This window comes from Columba livia, chromosome 19 (genome assembly GCF_036013475.1).
Source record: "Columba livia isolate bColLiv1 breed racing homer chromosome 19, bColLiv1.pat.W.v2, whole genome shotgun sequence".
Lineage (NCBI taxonomy): Eukaryota > Metazoa > Chordata > Aves > Columbiformes > Columbidae > Columba > Columba livia.
Window position 1 is genome coordinate 205,002 of NC_088620.1, and position 23,019 is coordinate 228,020.

At 44.4% G+C, this 23,019-nt stretch overlaps 2 protein-coding genes across 3 annotated transcripts; both read right to left on the reverse strand.

Annotated features, from left to right (window-relative positions):
- Positions 1-2,237: 2,237 nt before the first annotated feature.
- LOC102098559 (uncharacterized) lies at positions 2,238-11,417 on the reverse strand. The gene is made up of 2 exons (XM_005512971.3): positions 11,063-11,417; positions 2,238-4,638 (listed from the first exon to the last, which is right to left on the reverse strand). The coding sequence occupies exon 2, from the start codon at positions 4,636-4,638 to the stop codon at positions 3,283-3,285; it is 1,356 nt and encodes a 451-aa protein (XP_005513028.2). The 5' UTR covers positions 11,063-11,417; the 3' UTR covers positions 2,238-3,282.
- Positions 11,418-11,963: 546 nt separating this feature from the next.
- LOC102098738 (uncharacterized) lies at positions 11,964-18,263 on the reverse strand. Of its 2 annotated transcripts, XM_065035190.1 has the most exons (3): positions 16,313-18,263; positions 14,072-14,432; positions 11,964-13,874 (listed from the first exon to the last, which is right to left on the reverse strand). In XM_065035190.1, the coding sequence occupies exon 3, from the start codon at positions 13,812-13,814 to the stop codon at positions 12,498-12,500; it is 1,317 nt and encodes a 438-aa protein (XP_064891262.1). In that variant the 5' UTR covers positions 13,815-13,874; positions 14,072-14,432; positions 16,313-18,263; the 3' UTR covers positions 11,964-12,497. The 2 variants fall into 2 exon arrangements, with proteins under 2 accessions (XP_064891262.1, NP_001269746.1); NM_001282817.1 differs by lacking the exon at positions 14,072-14,432 and having other exon boundaries at positions 12,292-13,874; positions 16,313-16,406.
- Between the last annotated feature and the right edge of the window lie 4,756 nt (positions 18,264-23,019).

The window sequence follows — 23,019 nt, forward strand, 5'->3', positions numbered from 1 at the left end:
ATTCTTAATGTGGCAGTAACTATACTGCGTATGACGTGTGCAGTAACTTAAAGAAGCCACATGATGATGGGCCACCTATAAAACATTGCATTAGCTTAGAAAGATTACTTCAGAGTTTAGACAGGAACATGCCAGAAATGTTCTTCTAGCCAAATCAGTGAAATACGGAGTGAATATTTGGGCTACAAGATGAGTGGAAAAATGGGCTGGTCAGGCAAGCTCAAAGGGTGGTCATCACTGATAAGAAATCTGACTGGTAAGCAGCTAATCAGAGTGCTCTTCAGGGGCTAAATTTGTTAACTATTTTATTCGTGATCCTTACGATGCAGAGTCTACTCTTGGCAAGTTTCCAACCATACTAATGTGAAGGGGAAACCATGGGAAGCAGTCAATACACAAGAGAACAGGGAATGCTGTTCTGATGGTCCTCATCAAACCAGACAAGTGGGCTGACAGGAACCTCGTTAAGTTCAACCAAATCAAATGCACCATCCTGCATCTGAGACACAAGCAGCTCACACAACAGGCAGGCTGGAGCCAACTAGATGAAAAGCAGCTTTTGGCTTGACAGGAAAGGACCTGGGAATGCTACTGCACAGCACATTGACCAGCATTCAGCAATACGCCCTTGACAAAGAAGGCCAAGTGCATACAGAGCTGTACGAACAAGTACATAGCCAGGAGATCTAGGGAAGGGATTCTTCACCTCTGATCCACGCTCAAGGCCACATCCAAGTTCAACGTTGAGTTCTCCAGTGCAAAACAGACTGACACACCTGTGAGAGGCCGCGGAGATGGAAAGGGATGTGGAGCACAAGACGTCTGAGAAACCTGGAGAGCCAAGTTCAACCTTTCAGAGGGAACGGCGTGGGAAGGGGAGGCGGCAGTGGGCATGGGGTGTGGAGGCACTGCTACTGTCTCCTGCTGCCTACTAAGTCATAGAGAATACAAAGACTCAGCATCATGCAGCAGGACAAGGACAAACAGTCACAAATTGCAACAAGAGAAATTCCAACTAGCTCTTCTTTACTGTGATGGAACAGGTTGTCCAGAGAGATTGTATCTTCAGCTTACCTAGGCAAAGTCCTGAGCAACCCATGCTGCCTTACCCAACTTTGAGCAGGGAGTTGGACTTCCAGATGCCCCTTCTAAACTACGTGAGACTAAAATTCTAAATGGACCTCTTGCCAAGCAAGATCCTGGCAGTGCAGCAGGCACCTTTGACGTTAGTGCAGCTGTTTGCTGATTAATGTTTGCTGATTGCATTGTCCCAGAGCATGCAAGCAGAAAAGCATGATGAGAAGCGTCCAATACACACTATACTGCTCCTTTACCCTTTTAGATTCATAAAGTTATAGCCTGTTACATAGCAGCTGATGATTATTATAAACACAATTAGCAAAGAGTTATTTAGAGACTGTCTCTTGAAGACTTCCATGTAAAAGTTCCACCTGGACATTTGCTATAATAGCTAATGATACTAATCTACTAATGACGGATTTCCTCAAGAGCATAGGTATGTACCACCACAAAACAGATGAAGGAATAAAAACATGATACTGGTGTAGAAATTTTTAAAAGTACACCGCTCTCACACCCCCAAAGTGTCAGACTATCGCTGCCCCCAGTGTCGCTCCATAGGAAGGTTCTAATCCAGTGCCAGATTAGCATGACGCACATAGCTTTGGGGGCTTAGCAAACTGAAATAATAGGACTGAAATTGTGAAGCTACAGTGAGTAAGTGTTTTTTGTTTGCATTGCTTTCTGTCTGACCCTTCAGCAGAAGTTAATAACCACTGAGTACTGGTTTTACACAGAGTGTGGAAAAGACGCAGCTTCCGTACTCTCACACATACATAAGGAAGCAACTTAATTCCACTTACCCATCACATAAAGGACTAAAATTTATCTGATGTCCGAATTTTGTGGGAAAAAAACGAACAAATAAACAAAAGAACCCACTCACAACTATTATACTATGATGAATAGTTGTTCATCCATTTTCCCACCTGGAAACAGCTGCTTTTTCACTTCACAATAGTCTCTCTCCTTGACCATCAATCTGTGCCCCCTGCCTCTGTTTCAAAGCTTTCCAACACGACCCACCACCCACCACTCCGGTACCTCAGAGCAGCTGTGGGTTACAAATGAACGCTCACCCTTCGTTAACCCAGCTGAACAGTCATTTGGATCAGCAGGTTTATTGTTATAATAGATCACCACTTCAACAAACACTATTTTCAATAATATAAGGGGTTCATTTTATTACAATTGAAACTCATCGATTTTGATAAATTATTTTCACAATGCATTTGTTTACATTTTACTCAGCTTGGTACATACAAATTTGGTACCCAAACAGTAACGTAGAAACTGCAAGAATTAAGCAATGTTACCATGACTGTAGTTGTATTTTTTTGTACATAGCTTGAAAACTGTGTACACCCTTTTTTCACTATTTGATTCAGTTGAGAAATACTGATTATTTTTAGTTGAAAACAAGCTCATTGTACATTTTCCGGGAAAGATCACACCACCTGCCTTTATCCTCGGTACCATCACACGGCTCACGGCTCTGCTACAAACCCCCATTTCCCTTCAGAAGAAACACCTCTAACAACTGGCAGTTGCAGTGCTGAAGTTGCGTGTGTGCTCACCCGGCTCCTGCGGTGACGAGTTACCGTGTGAACAGCAATGCAGCCGCTCACCTGGGACGTGCTGCCCCAAGCCACCTTTTAACAGGCACCACCAAACACAGCTGGTTTTTATCCACCAAGTACTGCAGAGATACAAATAACCAAAAATCAATTTATTCCTTCTTCAGGTAGTTTAAACATGCATTGTACTATCTAAAACATGTATGAAGATGGGTAGAAGAAAAAGAGATAGCTGGAAATCAGAACATTAACTTTCTAATTTCTGCATGGTCACTACCTAGGCCTTAAATAATTACCTTTCATAGTTACAGGCGTGTAAAAGAACTATCATCTTCTCTCTATGCCTCAGCTCTCACACCTTATAAAGCTGCAGTAGAGACTTCACACAATCCTTAACCAGCACTTGATCACCGTGGAATTTTACAAGGTACCAAAGTTCAGTTCACAAATGAAATGCATTTACCTTAGTACAGCACACAAAAGGGCTGCTCTCCCGAATCTCTGTAACACGTAAACTTAATGTGGAAGTGATTTCAATGGGATTTTTAAATTATATCCTCCGCCTCCCCAAGACACAGGTAGCTCTCCACTTCCCCTCCTTACAACCCAGGTTTCGCTTTGGAGCTTACAGTACGGTTTGGTGTAGCACCTTGTTAACGTTCGTGATTAACGACGAGTTGTATCTCCACAGTGCTGTATCCCTGATGAGGGATTCTCTGGGGAGCTCTTCTTGAAGGGGCACCCGACAGTGATAGACGAGGGCAACGTCCGCGGGGACGTTCACACTGTTCCCGTAAGCACGTAGGACAGAGTGGACTGAAGTCTGAACCACCTGCCGTGGATCGATTATCATCTTCTTGGGATTGAAAACCTCTTTCCTGTCCGGCTCTCTGTGAACATGCTGTAATATGTTAACACCTGGCACCCTGTTCCAGGACGAAATGTTGAACACAGGAGTAGATACGGTTTTGGGGAAGATATGGTTCTCAAAGAGGAAAATGCCAGCCCCTGGGTTCTGCTCCTGAAGGCTGCTCATCATGGCTTTCCAGTCCGGGTGCTTAAGGGGAAGAATTATTTCATCAGCATCATTAAGAACCACAAACTTGCTCCTCTGCATGTTACGGTATATACAGTCATTTAGAGCCGTGATTTGTCCATAGTAGCCAATGTGTGTTCCATCTTGCATGAAGTGCCATTTAGTAGAAACCTTGAGGTGTGAGTTTATTGGCCAGGGAATTATCTCTACGGTGCCTTCTTCCATATAAAACTTCAAGACCTTCTCCATCAGTTGGCTGCAGTTGTTCTTATAGATCACCACTTTCTGTACGCCAAGAATCTTGTACATCTCCACACTCTGTATGAACTGCAAGACATTGTTGTAATTTCCAAACATGGCAGAGATGCACACGGTGAAGTCAACAGAAAAGGTCTCAGACTTGCGGTTTTTAATTTTGAAGCTTGGCAGCTGGTCAATATTTGCATGTGGAGACTGATGAATTGATACATGTGTTGGATTGCAGTTTTCGGGTTCCAGACAAACTATATCTGCTGCACCATAAGGGAATCCAAATCTATCTGAGTGAACATCGATTTTTGCTCTTGCTACATATATCTTTCCATCAGGCTGACAGCAGAACCAGCAGTATAGTTGTTTTACACCTTCATGGTGAACAATCCCAATCACACGAGTGACTTTGCTTTCTCTGTCATCAAAGTAGGGGGATATAATAAAAGTTCTGTTATCTTCTAATGCTGTTATTGTGCTATGGGTAATTTTCCCTCTACATCTGCTACCTTCTTGAATTATTTTTGGCAGGTAAGGTAGTCTCTGTAACCTAAGATAAGAAAGTGTGACCACTGAAGTTAGAGTAATAATGCACACAGCAGCAGCAAAGTAAGACTTTTTCCCACCACACAACATTCTGAATGTATCTAAATGCGTATGCCAATTTCTTTGTCCTTGCACTTCATGCTGCCGCATCTGCAGAAAATAAAATATGTAGTATGAGATAATATTGACTCATGATCATTGCTTAAGAATTTCACAAACAAGATGGGAGGCGAATATCTACCACTGTGCACTGACTTAATCAGAGACCCAGCTTCTGTGCTTTTATGAAAAGTCAATCCCAGGACACACCTTTAGTGGGACCGAGGGGACTGTGTGCGACACTCGGAATGCCCCCACACGTCCCGCGTGGAGCGGTCTCTGTACACGTACTCTCCCACAGGGTTATGTGGGAGAATATGATAGAAGGGTATGTACAGGAGAGAACAAGGGGCCATTATTCATTGTCTGTAATTCACATTTTAGAACATCCAATTAAATAATTAGGCAGTAACTTTTAAAGCAAAACCAAAGTTTGTTGTTTGTTTTTCCTCTACATAGCATATATTCAAATTATGAAAAAAAGGAAAAAAAAAAAAAACCCACACAACCAGAAACACCTCAACTGAACTTCTCACAGACAAGTTGGGGCAGATATATAAATGAAATGTATGCAGAATTGATCAAGTTCATAAAAAACATAGCAATTGGGGACAAGCACATGACAGTGCAGATACGATCTCTAACATATCAAGTCCCTAACTTGCAGTTCACCACAGATGAGACAATATTTAGAGAGGAAGCTCAATCCACACAGTTCAGCAGAAGATGGGGAAGCTTACAGGGCATAAACCCCCGTCCGGGGCAGGGCCTGGGGGGGCGCTGGCGGCAGCTCCGGCGCGCCTCGCGCGGCTCGGGGCCCGGCGGGCCTGGGGCTCAGGTCTCGACCTCTTGCTGCTGCAGGAACTCGGGCATCCCTGAGCACCCAGGTGGCCGACGCCTTGAGGAGCGCTCCCGTGCCCGCGAGTGTCGGCGCCCGGCGGGGAACGTATGGCACCGAGCAGCAGCCTCTGCAAGGGGATCGCTGACTGAAGCTTCCGCTACAGGTTCATCTCTAGGCATCCAGATATGACCCAGAAACAGCAAGGTGACAGCAAGACTCTTCAAAGGCTTGTGTGTACCGCTTGGAAGAAGAGTGCCCCAGATTAATCAAATTAATGTTAGATCAGAAAACTGGACTGGTAGAACATAATAACCCTGACTGCCAGCAAGAAGTGTGGGATAAAGCACCAAGATGGAATAAACTGTTTCTGCTGTGTAAGATGAAGAAAATGTTTCTAGTAGGCATGTCACAGCTGCACAAAGCCAGCTGCTGAGAAAAAGAAGTCATATTGTTAAAAGACCAGACTTCTAGCTTTGTATTTTATAGCTAGAATAGGTAGCAACATCATAGGTGTACCAGATCTTGGAAGATTCTCATGTTTCTTGTCCTTTCATTTACTTCTCAAGATTCTTAATGAAATCACTTGCTTAAGTACTTAGTAATCTAAATATCTTCAGAGAGTATGCACATGCTAAATATCTTAACAATATTTTTCCAAAGCCAATTAATCTATTCTAAAATAATAATCAAACCTAATATTTCATACTTTTTCTTGCATTTCACATATTGCGTAAAGCTATTTTGAGAGCTTCTATATCAATAATGGTTTGCGATGGAACAGAAAACTAGCACTTTCAAAGAAAACTAAGAAAGTTGCTAAACTAGAAAGAACCTGAATCCACAGTTTTGATCCAGATATGATACTCAGTAGCTCCATAACTTTGGAAGGGACTAAAGTCACCAGCAACTTCACTGCTTGGCTTGAAGAATTCCCATAGGGTCTGGTTTTCTGCCTAAACACAACAGTTTTCAACCAGTAAAATCTGGTGTCCAAACAGAACAGTCTGGCTTCTGAATGTCAGCCCAGTTTAGGAAAAAATTAACTGTTCACTCCTTCAGAATCACGTGCAATATTTTCACAATTGCTCTTTCCTGAAAAAGCAAAGTAAGGAGAACTGCGGTCACAACACACCCCTCAAAACAGCCCGTTTGCCAAGGCTGGCTCACAGCAGCCTCTCCCAGCCGCCCAGTGACGGCTTTTCGGGCCAGAACAGCCGGGGGCGCGGGATCGCTGCCGGGCGCAGAGCGGGCGCTGGCACGGGGCAGCGCGGAGCGCGCGGCCGGGCAGAGCGGCGCCGGGCCCACCGCCACGCCGCGCCACGCCACGCCCCCGCGGCCCACGGCCGCTGCACAAGTCTGTCTGTTAAACGTCCTGAGGACAGGCAAGGATTTTCCCCTGAACACCTCTGCTGCCAGGCTGCTATGTGTTCTGGCATTCTCACAACATGGAGTAGGACACATTTAACTTTTTTTTCTCGGTCTTACCTATTTATGACTTAAAATATTGGTTAGTCTTATGGAATAAATAGCTTTTACTAAAGAAATACCAAAACATGTCCACATTAAATAACACAATTAATACATAACCTGTCACTTCTTCTGCTTTTCTAACTGTAAATAATGAACAGTGCACATCTGAAAGGCAAAAATACCTCCTAAAGAAGATAGCTGCGTGAAGAAGTTCTGTTCAGCCCTCCATTAAATCTACAAGTTGTTTATTCTAACCAGATAAAAACTTAAATATTTTAAGATAAATTGCAATAATTGTTCAATACAGAACAATAATGAGGAAAAAAAGATGCCGGTACAATAGCCAGGACACTTGCTGACGCATTTGATTTGGGATGGCTGGTGTTGGTTAATGCCAGTAACAGCAGCCACACCAACCGGAAAAACAAGCTCTGCTTCTGCTGCGCGAGGGACACGGGTCCCCGCCAGCACCTTGATTGCAACCACGAACCGGAACGTGCGCTCGTGCGAGCAAATCAACCGTGGGCGCCCGGGCCATTGTTTCTTTTAAGGCTACTTAAGTTTCCTTCTGGAAATCAATCCTGCATGTCCATATATATGCAGTTCACACACATACTTGAAGAGAACTAGAAAAATTTACTATATATATCTGTATTTTTTGTGCAATTATTTTTTTAGTAACATACTATAGGCCTAATTAAAATATGTAAATACGTATTCTGGAGAGGAATTGTGAGAGAGATATGAAACTATGGCAGGTTCTAAAAACAGAGCAAAAGAGCAAAGAGCAAAGAGCAAAGTCTAGAACCCACGACCCACCAGAACACAGAATCTCAAAAAAACAGAAATAGGTCATTATTTGAGGAGTGAAATTCATGGCTTTCCCAACACACGACTCATTAATTGTGATCCCATGAAATTAACAGCACAGATAGGTAGTGAGAAAATACATATATTCAGATTAATTAGGATCATTACATTCAGATTTCCTCACTATAGAGACTACTTGACAATTTTTAACTTCAAAATATGTTTCCAGCATATTTCAAAGCTTTTATTCATAACAACAATAACAACATTCATTTTGCTTTTGTGTCTTTTAATGCCAATTACTATTCAAGCAGAACATGATACAAATTGCACGGCTTTGCTTTACACTAAATTTAGCTAATGGTATTAATGGCAACGTTGCACCTGTTTGGTCTTTTCAGCATTCCCCTTAATAGTAAAGAGCCTTTCTTCCTCCCTACTGCATTTGTGGGCTGCCGTCACACCACCTCCCCATCTCCGTATTTGCTGCTTTTTCATTACACAAGACGGGCTGTGCTAATACCATCTCATAAGAAACACTCTTCCTTGACCAGTTGCTTCTGTGCACTTGAACCGGTTTCAATTAATCTCTAGCGCAGGAGACCAGAAATCTCTGTTCCTTTTCTATTTGTACACAACGGTGATAAGCCCTCATCATTGCCGGAAATTTTCTTTCTTAACATATGCAGGATGTGAGGGAACGGGGTCTGTTCATCCTGGAGAACAGGAGCTGAGGGGAGACCTTCTCGCTCCCTGCAACCGCCTGAAAGGAGGTTGTAGCTTGGAGGGCGTTGGTCTCTTCCCCCAAGTGGCAAGTGACAGGACAAGAGGAAATGGGCCCAAGTTGTGCCAGGGGAGGTTTAGATTGGATATGAGGAACAAGTCCTTCATGGAAAGGGTTGTCGGGCATTGGAACAGGCTGCCCAGGGCAGTGGTGGACTCACCATCCCTGGAGGAGTTTAAAAGGCATTTAGACGAGGTCCTTAGGGACATGGTTCAGTGCTAGAGTTAGGTTATGGTTGGACTTGATCATCCGGAGGGTCTCTTCCAACCAAAATGATTCTATGATTATATTTTTTGCAGATGCATCACATTGCACAGATACACCTGAGCGTGCTGTCAGTTGAAGATGAACGTATCTATCCAGTCTTTCAGGCAAGTTACACAATGTGTTTTCTTCTGCAGCAAGGTCATAATAAAGAGCTCTTGTCCCAGTTAGAATCACAGAATCATTGAACAGTTTGGCTTGGACAAGACCTCTAAAGATCACGTAGTTCCAACCCTCCTGCTGTGGGCAGGGACATCTTTCACTAAATCAGGTTGCTCAAATTAATCACTTTTCTCCTTATTTCTTTTGTCATAGTCCTTCTAAAATCTACTCTAAAACCTTCTGTGTGACCAAGATTGCACTCACAAACCTGCATATACTGAAATAATCTTTATTTTCCCTTCTTCAACCAAGGAACCGCTCATGCTTTCTCCTGCCACATGGTACCACTGTGCTCATGACACTATTGAACACCCGTTACAGGTTCTTCAATAGCATGTCCGTCTTCTTAGAAGTTTGGAATGGAAATTATCCAGTATCATCTTCCAACTGGAATATTGTTTTACGTTTGCTGTATAACTTTTATTTTCAGACCTTTTCCATCATCTTTCTTTAAGCCTACACAATCAGCATTGTTCTTACTAAAAGGTGGAAAAAAGTGCAAATTTAGTTCAAGAGACACTCCTATGTCATTACTAATCTCCCCCACATGTTCTCTGCATTGCGACCTTCCTTTGTAATTTGTTTTCTTTGCGTTGAGACAGCTGAAGACCTTTTATGCTGCTCCTTTTGGTATCTTCACAACGTCTACACGGAGTTTAATTTTTGGTAACTCTCAGCTTATTACTTTATGTCCTGGTCCAGGGTGAGCATGGGGGGCAACTGAAAAGAGGTGATTGCAAAGTTTCAGTCACTAATATGAGGCGCGAGATTCAGTGATATAGCAACAATAAACAGCCTAATCCTTGGTTTATCCAGAGGCTAACTAAAAATCCACCACTAAAAAATTGCCTTATTAAATTATTATTTTTGGAAAAAGCTATTGTCTATCCTCTGCTTTATGATTTTTACCAAAGGTAACAACGCAACCCACTGGTTCTTATGCAAAAATAAACATTCCAAAGACTAATCATCATTTACCATCTTTATCTAGATTGTCTGTTGCTAATCTTTTGATAACTTATATTTTTCAGAGAGATTCTTGGAAGTACCAGTGCCCTTCCTCTCATATATAATCCAAAGTCAGAACCCTATTGTTTGAAGGATTGAACTGAGGGCAGTATTATTCCACTCTTTGTAAGATGTTACTCTAAAAAAATTCAGATAACCATCTCTGTTCTAAATACAAAGAAGCCAGACCAGTATGCAGTGTTGCCATATACTCAATTTGTGCCATTAGAACGGAGAAACCATACATTTCCCTGTGTACTCACAAACTTCTTTTTTATAATCTGCTGTACATCCCTAAGCCAAGTTTCTCCTATAGTAAACAATTAGACTTTGTGTCCTTTGAAAATAAACGGATGAGACAAAATAAAAACTGTATGACCATATTTAAAATATTATTTCGACTTTTTGCCTTTCACACCACACTTGTTTCAACTAGAACAGAGTAAGTTTTCTTCACGGTAGGCTGAAGCGTGCTATGTCTTGGATTTGTGACCAGACCGGCGTGTAGTGGTGTGTCAGCACGAGCTGGGCAGCGTGCGCACAGCCGGGGCCGCTGTCCCGCTGTCCCGCTGTCCCGCTGTCCCGCTGTCCCCGCCCGCGTCCCACAGCAGCGCGGTACGAGGCGTCCGCAGGGGACGCAGCTGCGACTGCTCACCCAAAGTGACCATCTCAAACCACGGCGTCCTGCTCAGCAATGAAACTGCTGGAAGAAGGAACGGGGAGGCACACAGCATTATGACACTTGTCTTCGCAAGTCCCCACTAACGTATGATTAAGACCTGCTCTCCCGGGAATGGCTAAAACCTGCTGGCTCATGGGAAGAGGCAAATAAATTCCTTGCTTGGTTTGCTTGTGCATGCAGCTTTTCTTTACTGCTTAAATTGTCTTTATCTCAACCCACGAGTTTTCTCACTTGTACTCTTCGGGTTCTCTTCCCCATCCCACTGCAGGGAGGTGAGCGAGCAGCTGCGTGGTGCTCAGCTGCCTCCCAGGGTTAACCCGCCACGCACACTGAAAACACTCTCTTGAGGAGTTTCGCATTCTTCAAATCTAAAATTAAACTCCAGGCTTGGAGCGTATTTAGATGGAGACTTCAAAATACTGGGCTGTACGATCAATTTATACATTTAACTTACCGTTAAGCAGTTAGCACCGGTACTGAGAAACAACGCCAGGGCTGCCCACCATCTTATTGGCTCTTTCCTGAGTGGAAATAAAGCCCGGAGCTGGCGGAGCCTCTTCCGCAGGTGCTGCCAGTCAGTCACGGGCCCCGCGCAGCGGCCGCCGCGCCACCCGCGCGCGCTCCCGCCGCCCCGACCGCGCGAACCGCCGCACCCCGCGGCTCCTTCCGCCGCGCGCGCCCCCCCAGCCCCTCCCGCGGCGCCGCGAGCAGCCCCCGCGAGACCCCGCGCGCCGCCAGCCCGGGAGGGGCGGGAACGCTCGGACCGTCACCTGCCCCGGAAAGGGGCGGGAGAGCGAGCGGCGCGAGACACCCGCGGGCCCCGCCCGGGCGGCGCACCCACGCGCCGCTCGCGCGGGGCCGGAGTCTCGGCGCCCCGGGCCGCTCCGGAGCCGCCCCACGCGGGGCAGCGCGCGGCGGCTCCACAGAGCGCGGCCCCAGCAGCGCCCGAGCGGCGGGGAGCGAGCGGGCGCCCGCGGAGAGCCGCGCTCCCCGGCCGCTCCCGCGCCGCCGCCGGTTCCCGGGGCGTTAACGCCGGGGCACAGCGGGACCGGCGGCCTCGAGCGCGGGCGGGCGCGGGCTCGACGGCGGCGCTGAACTGTCAGTTCGTCACAGTAATGTGTGTAAGGGGAGGAAACCCTTGTGTTTTCAAAGTGCAAATTCAGGAAAGACAGTGAGAGGAAATCTGATGGTTACATAACGATAAAACCCAGCCATTTACACCGGAGCTTTTACTTTTTAGAAACAGCAACTGCTAGTTCAGTCATTCCTACAATAAAATGCAGTGCTGGCATTTATATGAGCTCTGTGGTGGGATTGTTTTCTAGTCAAGGACATAAATTACAGACTTTTGTTGCTGTGAATAATAGATGATCTTAAATACAGAGTACATTTATTACTGGAGAGAACATAGCATTAAATGGCTACTGCAACACTTTTAAATTTCATTACTGCACTTTAAATTGTAGCATACCAAACACAGTCAACTGTCAGAACCAAGGGCGTATCGTATATAACCAAAGGATGTATCCCTCATCGGAAGCACGCCGCACGCTGCGGAGACCTGCTGCAACACCCATGTCGTCAGGCTCTGCCCAACCGTGTTCAAACATCTCCAGGAAACGGTGCACTGGTGCCTCCCCCACCCTTCTTGGACGAAATCATTATTTCACTTTTGGAAATCTCTTCCCTTCATACCTTTATTCAGTTCACAAATGAAATGCATTTACCTTAGTACAGCACACAAAAGGGCTGCTCTCCCGAATCTCTGTAACACGTAAACTTAATGTGGAAGTGATTTCAATGGGATTTTTAAATTATATCCTCCGCCTCCCCAAGACACAGGTAGCTCTCCACTTCCCCTCCTTACAACCCAGGTTTCGCTTTGGAGCTTACAGTACGGTTTGGTGTAGCACCTTGTTAACGTTCGTGATTAACGACGAGTTGTATCTCCACAGTGCTGTATCCCTGATGAGGGATTCTCTGGGGAGCTCTTCTTGAAGGGGCACCCGACAGTGATAGACGAGGGCAACGTCCGCGGGGACGTTCACACTGTTCCCGTAAGCACGTAGGACAGAGTGGACTGAAGTCTGAACCACCTGCCGTGGATCGATTATCATCTTCTTGGGATTGAAAACCTCTTTCCTGTCCGGCTCTCTGTGAACATGCTGTAATATGTTAACACCTGGCACCCTGTTCCAGGACGAAATGTTGAACACAGGAGTAGATACGGTTTTGGGGAAGATATGGTTCTCAAAGAGGAAAATGCCAGCCCCTGGGTTCTGCTCCTGAAGGCTGCTCATCATGGCTTTCCAGTCCAGGTGCTTAAGGGGAAGAATTATTTCATCAGCATCATTAAGAACCACAAACTTGCTCCTCTGCATGTTACGGTATATACAGTCATTTAGAGCCGTGATTTGTCCATAGTAGCCAATGTCTTTTGCATCCATAGAAAAGTGCCATTTAGTAGAAACCTTGAGGTGTGAGTTTATTGGCCAGGGAATTATCTCTACGGTGCCTTCTTCCATATAAAACTTCAAGACCTTCTCCATCAGTTGGCTGCAGTTGTTCTTATAGATCACCACTTTCTGTACGCCAAGAATCTTGTACATCTCCACACTCTGTATGAACTGCAAGACATTGTTGTAATTTCCAAACATGGCAGAGATGCACACGGTGAAGTCAACAGAAAAGGTCTCAGACTTGCGGTTTTTAATTTTGAAGCTTGGCAGCTGGTCAATATTTGCATGTGGAGACTGATGAATTGATACATGTGTTGGATTGCAGTTTTCGGGTTCCAGACAAACTATATCTGCTGCACCATAAGGGAATCCAAATCTATCTGAGTGAACATCGATTTTTGCTCTTGCTACATATATCTTTCCATCAGGCTGACAGCAGAACCAGCAGTATAGTTGTTTTACATCTTCATGGTGAACAATCCCAATCACACGAGTGACTTTGCTTTCTCTGTCATCAAAGTAGGGGGATATAATAAAAGTTCTGTTATCTTCTAATGCTGTTATTACATTTTGAGCAGGTTTTCCCCTACAAAGCTGACTGGCTGGAAGAGCACTCGTTGCCTGGAAGATTTTTCTAGTTATGTTATTCTGTAGCTGAGGATCTTTCCAGGAGTACATTAAGATACTTGCAGAAATCAGAATACATGTAACAAAAGCACAAATATGTTTTTTTCCACAGTGTATCATTGCCGTATTTCACAGTGTGAAACTTAGCAGACCTTTATACTCAGTCTTCCATTCATTTATCTAAAACAAAACAAACACACAAAAAAGCACATTTTCAGTGATTTATCAAAAAGAAGTAATGTTTTGTATTGAACTGTATTCTCTTAAACACAATAGTTATTGTGTTTATTGTGTTATTGTGTTATACTGCAAACTTTAGTATGAAGACCTACAGATTTGGAAAAAGTGCAGATTCTCTTACATCTCCTCATTCTGACCTTTGTTGTATTTTACGCTGCAGCTGGGCCCCGTGCAGCAGTTCCGCTGGCTCGGTCTGCAGCAGCGGTAACACAGTAGAATTTGAACCACTTTGAGACCTGGCAGAAATTTTCTGTTAGTGAAAACCCACATTCTTTATCTTGTGGTATTGTGAGAAGCTTGCAGAAGAGAGTTATCCTTTCTCCTCTTCTTCCTAAAAATGGTGCTGTGAACACAAATTCAAACTGCATTCTTTTGAACTGGGTAGGAGTAATCCTGTCACAGTCCCTCAGCGTCCTGATTCTCAAGTCACCAAGAAAACGTTTGCAGAGTTTAGTGTGTTTTCAGAGCTCAGTAGGATCCGGTGATGTTCAACATTATCTAGAAAGAGAGATTTGAAAAGAACGACCTTTTCACTTGTTCAGGTGGGTGAGATGACCGGGGAACGCAAATTGCTTTTGCTGCCCAAGCTGCCGGGTCCCAGACCCCAGCCCCAGTCGGCAGCTGACACCAGCAGGACTCTGTGTGAATACTGTGACCCTTCATTTGGACCACATGCACTACTCAACTTTTCAACCTTGCCATGGAAGCTTCAAGTTCTCCAAGAGGTTACCAGATGGGACTACAAAGTGCAAAGTGAAGATTTTCAGTATATAACTTTTCTGTTAATGTGGGCTTGAGAAATTTACATGAAAATTGCATTTTTAAGATTGAAGAAATGTTAGAAAACTAAGTGTTCCTTTCTGCCACAAAGACCTAGCGTTAAAACCCACTCAAGGCAAGTAATCTCACTTGCCCGCTCTTCCTTTCGGAACACCACCACCTCCTCGTCAGCTTGAGAAGAGAGCAGCTCCTGTACATGCCTCTGCACACAAGTCTCCATCTCGGCTGCATGTGCAAGGGACACGGGGCCGGAGTTCGCTCGAGTGTTCCCCTGCACGTCCCGTCTTCTGGGTGAAACAACCCGTTGTTTCTTTTGAACTACATGCAAAAAAACTCCTGATATAACTTCTCCTCTCAAATCTTGTACGCATCTGCCACCCAATCTGGGCAATGCAAATTCAGCCTAATAGCTTATTTTTAGACTAACAACAGTGAGTACTTTTAGCATGCCAAAAGTATTGTTAACCAGTTGATCTGGGAAAAAACTAAATTAGCATTCTTATTAGAAACCAGAGTCCTCCTATGGCATGAACAGTAACTGTGCAACTTTACAGACAGGGACGGTAAAGAAACAAATCCCTTCTGCATAAAGAAGTCTATAAAAACTAGAGAGACACATAGAGATCTGTATAGTCTGTTTAGATAACCTACTGTTTTCTCCTCAAATAACGGTTTGATTTCTGGAAAGCTCCGGTGGTTGCTAACCTTCTTACCATTTCTGTCTTTCATCCTGACTTGCTCAAAAGGAGACCAGTTGACGAGCAGACTTTCAAAGAAGGGGATGGCATCAGGTCCCAAATATAGATTATGATTTTGGGTGCACACTTGTGCTCCCTCTTTTAGAATCCACAGGCTGCAACCATTAGCTTATGCGCACTGAACTAGACGACTGAAAATGCTAAGTTTCTCTTTTTCTAGCTGAGATGGGATCATTAAAAATATGCAGCATCTCAACTGTTGCCAAAGCAAAAATTTGTGATCAGAAATAGCCACTGTCATTCTGAAAAAGGGATTATACGTGTGGAGTTAAGAGACGCCTATAGCACAGTTTTGTACTGTCCTTTGTTCAAATGAACGTATGTTGGCAAAGCATTGCTTCCTGTAAGATAACATTCCAATGTTGTGCAAATTATCACTGTTGCGCCATGTCTCATACTACTACGGTCTCTGTTACTGAAGAAAACAGGGTTTTGTGCTCTGAAGTGGAAGAGTATCCCTCCTCTTTAAAAGAGGGGTTTAAAATACTTCAGCAACTCTGGACCTCCTCTTCCTGTTTAGGTTAATACCACTTGCAGTACGGAGAAGAAGCAGAAGACGGTGTTTTACTGCAAGGTATGTTATGTCAACAAAGTTCAAGAAACTTATTCACACAAAAAAATAAGAGCCTTGTTTTCAAAAACTGTTTTAGTGAAGATCTATAAAACACTGTCACTCATTTTGCCTGGATAGTGAGGCAACGCCTCAGCATTTTTCAGTTGTTACGTAAAGAGAAAATAATGGAGTCCATGTTTGTTAAGCGTAATCTTGATATTTCATGACAACGCGCAAAATCATGCCCTCCTGAACGTAGGAGGAATCAAACGAGTGTATTTACTCACAGTTTCAAGCCTCTTTGTCTAGCACTTCATGCTTTCCAGTGCTCCAGTTCTGCCTCGCGTTCCCACTGAAATGGACCTTGCGACCTTGCTGGCTCCCCAACATCTGCTTCCTCTGCAATTGTGCTGGTACTCCAGAGCGTCCGTGGGAAGTCCCGTGACTCGGTTAGCTTCCTGCACGGCAAGTCGCTTTGCTTTCAGTCTGGTCATTCTCAGACAAACAGCTTTGGCCTAATTGAACGAGACATTCTTCATCTCAGCCTCTCAACAGTCCTATTTGTTAACTGGGAGAATGATAGATGATCATTTTCTTCTATGTATGGTGTCTGTGTATATGTTCTTGGAGATTTATCTAGATCAAGATTTAAATACTTCCTATTATATCAAGTGTAACCTAATGTGTTTCAATAGTCTAATCTTAAATAGCCCATTGTGTTTTTCAGAGGAGCTTTTGGGTAAGCTTAGTCCTCTGTTAAAATTATCTCTTTCACTTTATAATGACACAGAATCAACACAGCAATTGTGTACGTGGTTGTGAGACCAGAAAATGAAATTTAGTATTTAATCACATCAGCCTCTGATGTACCACCACAGGTGTCTGAAACAGCAGGTGGGTACAACTCGAGTCAACACTTGACTGGCCGGTGGAGCTGTTGCAATAGCTAACACAAGCACTGACTTAGATGGGAGGAGCAGACAGTGTGGGGAGACATCCAAAAGAACAGAACAATTTCATTTTGGGGGGAAAACAGGATTTGCCTGCTTCATTAGCTATTTAGAGAGAAAAACTCGCCCTCTCTTAAGAGGAGCGTTGTGCTTGCAATTTTTATCTTAAATAACCTTTATTTCTATGGAAAGACATACATCTTTAGCTGTCTTAGAGGGGAAAAAGGGAAATTGCAAAGGTGGCTTAATTACAGCTGAACTATTTTGAAATTGTTAACTACTCAGCAATGGTAATTCTTAACTAAGGAACAATCTAGCACAGAGGGCAAGAAGGCCTAACTGCCAAACAGATTAAGCTGTCTGGGAGCAGAATATCAGAAACATAATGACTCCATATAAGGGAAAAAACTCTCCCTTGCTGAGGAGATAAACGCTGCAGCAACTGTCGGTAACGGTAATTAAGCGTGTGCGAGTGCTTAGGAGCCGCCTTCGGCCAGCAGAGCAGGCGCAGGGGCTGCACCAGCGCTGAGCCGAGGAGCCCCGGCCCACGCTCGCAGGATCGGTGCTCGTGCACCTGTCACGGGGAGCTGGCTCGTGCCACCTCTTCGCAGGCTCCTCGCAGAACGGCTCGCGGTGGTGGGACTCTGTGCTGTTCTTTACATCTCTCCGCAACGAAACACAACCCTGTACTTAATTCGCCTCAAGGCAAACAATAAAAAATCCCCAACAATTTGTACTGTTATTTATGCTTGCTTGTTTCTCCACCATCATGTGTCAGCAGAGTCATGGGAAAATAAACAAATAAATAGATAAAAATAAATCAACAGAAGGAATATTGAGTTTTCACCTACCTCAGAAGTTCTTCAACCCTGCCTCGGAGGAGAACAACCAGAAAGAGCTGACGACCCCTGCTGCTGCCTGAAGTGGGGCTGCTCGTGCTACGTGCCTGTGCCCTTTGGGTAACACGTCTCCATGCAACCGTAATGTTAACAAATGTTCATACACCTTTTTTTTTTTCTAAATTAAAACAAGATAACAACTAAGCTAGCCTCAGGAATCCATCATCCTAAGCAAAACAGTTTATTACACAACTAATATCGATTCTTACCACACACTGGCTTAGCTCAGTTTGATATCAGAAACTTTGATCCTCTTTAACAGCACTGGTTAGCTGAACCACTAGGTCAACACTTTCAAATATGTATGATGTTACACCTCATTGAATTCTAAAAAACATTATTATTATTTATCAAGTCTTTACTGGAGTTATTTCCAAAAGGAGTCTGAATTTATGCTTGCTTTTCGCTTCAACAGAAGTCAGCTGGGGGGGAGGGATGGCAGGAAATAACAAGGACGTGACCTTTCCTGACTTGCTCATTAACACACCTTGTACTATGTGAACTGTAACACAGAAACAGAACTGCCAGCTGACTGTTCTCAGAAAGCAATTTTAAATTTCTAACCTGGATCGTACCTTTTCTCACAAAAGCTTTTCGAAGGTTGACAGCAACTCGTTTATTTGGTTTGGTTGCAGTTGTTGTAAGTGCAGGCAGCTGTGCAAGCGCCGTGCCACGACTCGCCCGGCTCAGCGCTCCGAGGAGCCCGCGGGACGTCCCACGCAGCGGGGCTGCGGCCACCACTCCTGTGCCCCAGGTGTTCGGCTCTAGATACACGGACTAGAACGGGACAGGTTTAAGTTCTTAGGCTGTGCAAGCCTACACATGTGATTTGCTAGAACCGAATTGCTAATTCCTGGAAAAAGTGACGGACTTAAAGTGTTTAGTTAGCAATGCAGTATTGTTAGAGGAAACTAACACTTAAAGGGTTGACCACGTAGCCTTGAACTTTGTGTATTATGTTAAGAAACAAAGCCTCACTGAATGTAAAGGTAAGAAGTTTTACAGCATCCAGCTGTATCCTTGAGGAGACGAGATAAGGAAGATTTTCACAAAGGGACGATACTTTAACCAACTCAGCAGTTGCGGTCCCAGCCAATTCAGCATACTAAGCCAAAGATAACAAGGTCTCGATCACCAGGTAGCACTGTGCAGGCGCAACAGGGAGGGCACCAAGGTCCTGGAACTCATTTTAATAAGAACCGACTTCTCGGGAAAGATTATGAATATGGATAGGCATTCCTGGGGTTACCATGAATACGTAACACCTTGCTGTATTTAAACACAACTCCTATTGTTAGAAAGCATGTGCAAGATTAAAGGAGCTATCCTTCATGCACCCAGAGCCAAATAAACATACCTTCTTTATAACCTTGTGAGTTGTAAAGTTTTGCAGCTTTACAGGTTGTAAAATTGTTTCCACGTGTCAGTACAATCTTCCTTGTATTCAGCTTATTGTTTCTGCTCAGCAGCATAAGCAATAAATGTCACTAAGAAACTATCGCAATCTGTGAATTTCTCATTTACAGGGAAAAAAAAATTGCAAACCACACCAACAAATTTGTTGTTGCTGTTGTTGCTAAATGTGTAGGTTCTAAGAGCTTTAGGTAAGACGGTGTTTTGGGGTTTGTTTTAAGGTTTGGAGTGACCGCAGGTTCCTAATACCAGTGACAAGCTTGCACGGACTAAGGTCAGGAGGGACCCCGAGGGCGCGGCGGCCTCCTCGGCGCTCCCCCGAGTTCCGGGCTGCTGAGCTCCCGAGCAGCAGGGGCTTCAGTGCCCGCGCGGTCGCCCCACAGAACTTGGGCAAACACTGTGGCCACCTGGCTGGACATCTTAAAATCTCAACAAGTGCCTTGGTTTTAGCCTGAGAACTAGAAAAGTCTGCACTAAGGCAATTTCAAGTAGCTGTCTGTGGCTTTTCTGTGCACAAGAAAGATGCATATTAAATAGAACTTTGTCCATTGAATTTAGCTGCCAACTGTGTTTTCCTAATAATAAATTTTTAATAATTTCCCTAAACTAATTTGCATTTCCATAATTCAATACTTGTCACTATCTTATCCATGCTGTTGTGGTTTATACCATCTTGCACTTCTGGTGTGCCTTATTTAATTGTACTAAAATTTCTTTAGGTAATAATGACAAGGGTATTTATAACACTAGTGCCACATTCTTTGGTGACTGCAACCAATACATATGAACTAGAGAGGAAACGCTGGCAGAGAAGTGAAATTAGTTTATAGCTGTATCATACAAAATTATCAAGCTTAATCAAGTGCAGCAGCTTCATTCTCATATTTTTCTCTGGTATTCTTTTTGCCTTTTATTTAAAGAAAATATGATTTTTCTTGCTAAGCCACCTGTTTCAGATAGTTAGGCAGCCTCTTATCTCCATTCTGTCCCTGGTTTCTCTTTCCGTACATAACGACAGCTCACTCTTGCCTCAACCTATCTCCCACACGTCTGCTCTTGCAAAGTTCTCCTCCGCCACTGTGCAGGGTTAGAAACATCTAGTGCTTTCGCTAGGGGGAAACACACATTTCTGCTTCCCTCTTCCTCGCTTTTTTCCTTCAGAAAAGGCACAGACTGGGCCTAGAATTCAGAGCAGCTGGGATGCCTCCATTTCTCAGTGCAGAGACAATCACACAGAACGGGTCTGAGAGCAGCCAGAGCCGCTGGCTCTAGGAGTGACAAGCAGCTGGGATCCGGCAGGGAGAGGACAGGGCAGGGGCCTCAGCAGCCATGGCCCCGGCACCGAGGGATGGAGCAGGGCTGCCCGCGGCCGCGGCTGCCCGGCAGGCCCGTGGCACAGACAGGCCGAAGGCCAAGCTGGGAAGCCGACCCACAGGTCGGGTCAGGTCAGGTCCAGGGGCTGCTGGGCAGGTCCATGGGCACGAGGCAAGAGCAAGGCCGAGCCAGCCAGGCTGGATCCACAGGGTCTACGGGCACGGGCCTGGGCCTCCTGTGGCGCGGCGCAGCCAGCCCCTGGAGGCCCGGAGCTGGGCTTAAATGGGCTCCTGGGCCCGTGGGCAGGGCTGTGGGGGCCCAGGGGGGCATGCTCAGGCCCAGTAGGGCAATTAGTGCCTACAGGGCCCTGAAAGAATGCCTTACAAAGGTACTGCCTTTTAACTGAGGTACAAGAACTCAAACTATATGCTCTTCATATCGGCCACTCACTTAAAAAAAAAAAACAAAAACAAGCCACCCAAACCACCAACACTGTGACAAACCAAAAAAGTTTTAGAAAAAAATTCTTCCACCTTAAAGAACTCACATTTGCTTCCATAGAGTTGTACCACAACACCAAAGCTGCTCGAACTTGCCCTGGGCACTATGGATTTCCCGAACGGCTTGTGCTCATGCCTGGAATTCTCTTATCCTTTTCTACACCTTTTGACCGCCAGTTTCTTCAGTGAAACCTCCATTTCAGGAGGTTTCTTCTCCTCGCCCTGTCGCGACGTCAGAGATCACTAGAGCTGAAGGACGAGCGGGACTCAGCACGAGACGTGTCTCACAGTTTGATCCTTTTTGACTTTCTGCAAAAAAACAGCAGAAGGAACCAGGCCATTGTCAATTGGACTTTGTACCAAAATGTCCCTCTTTTCTGGCACAGCTTTCTTTGGTGGCTAAATTAATTGTTATTAAACTAGAGAGGAATCTTTGAACATGTTAAAAAATCCTCTAAGACACTGACAACTTTCCAGTGTTTCTGGGGAAACATGGAAGTTCGCTGAGCATTTCTGTTCATTCTGCCCAGTAAAAGGTGAGAGACAAACAATGAAGTTCAGAGACAGGCAACAAGGGAGACTACATGGTTCACTTAGAGACACAAAGGAATCACTTGGCCCATGTACCTTAGAGCACAGGCAAAATTAGTTCGTGAGAAAGGTTTACAAAATAACTGGCGGTAAGTGCACGGCTACAGACAAAGTCCAGAAATATAAAGGATACTTCCTCCAATTCATTACTATCTGCACTTTTTATGCACAACTGTGTTCTACTTGACACAGAATGGGCGTATTCATCCTTCCTAATACGCTTATCTGACTTGCTCTCACATCTGAGGTCTACTGAGATACGTCAACTTTGACTTCTCTTCCCCTACACTCTGGTATCGTTTTAGAATTTTATAAAACAATGTTCATAGTGATAGATCACAGCTATGGAAATATCAAAACCATTACTGATTTCAGAAGAAAAATTAAAGCAATGTACCAGTGCCACGGCTTACATACCTAGCACAGCCTGCATCTAAAGTAGGAGCAAACTTCTTATAAGATTTCATCCTGTTTTTTCTCTTCTGATTACAAAAAAAAAAAAGAGGCTTGGAGATAATGAGCATTTACAGAGCTCTCCAGTTCTCATCCTCAGGTGGTGTATCGCAAATGCCTGTTCACCACCTTACAGTAAAATACTGCAGTGCAGAAAGCAGGCCTCTTTTTCCCTTGCAGCAGCTTGCCTCCACACCACTAATAATGGCAGTCCAGCATACAGAGATTGTTGCTCTTCCTTCCTAATGTGCTCGCTTTGTTCATTTTCTATTCTGTTGCCTACGGGGAGGAGAGGAATTCCAATCAATTTTCCCATTTAGACTGATGCCATCAGCGAAAAGAGCCATTTGGTAGATGTAGGGACAGTTATTGATGTTTCCTTTATAAAATATTTACAACAAAACACTGGACATGTCCCTGGAGGAAAATCGTGTTGATCCAAGTGATTTCCAAGACTACAAAGTAATATAAAAGTCTTGACAGAGTCTTCCTGTTTCTGGAGGAGAACAGGAAAAATAATTCATTTCAGGAAAGGGCTCTCTGTGCTTTCTTTTTCAGCTCTAAAAGCAGCCATTTTGTACGAGATTGTTTTGCTCTCACCTTCACATTAGGTAACATCTCTTGGGCAACTACTCATGAAACTGTATTTCTGCAGAAATCAAAGCACCTTCTCTGTCAGTCATAATTCTTCCATTTACCTGGAATGGGGAATCATAAAATCATGGAATGGTTTGGTTTAGAAGGGACCGTAAAGGCCCAACCCCTGCAATACGCAGGGACATCTTCATGCCGATCAGGTTGCTCACAGCCCTGCCCAGCTTGATCTTGAACGTCCCCAGTGATGACACATCTCCAGCCTCTCTGTGCAACCTGC

What these genes read in the sequence shown, in the direction of transcription:
- LOC102098559 (XM_005512971.3), bottom strand. Translation starts at nt 4,638, where the DNA reads ATGCGGCAGCATGAAGTGCAAGGACAAAGAAATTGGCATACGCATTTA.
- LOC102098738 (XM_065035190.1), bottom strand. Translation starts at nt 13,814, where the DNA reads ATGATACACTGTGGAAAAAAACATATTTGTGCTTTTGTTACATGTATT.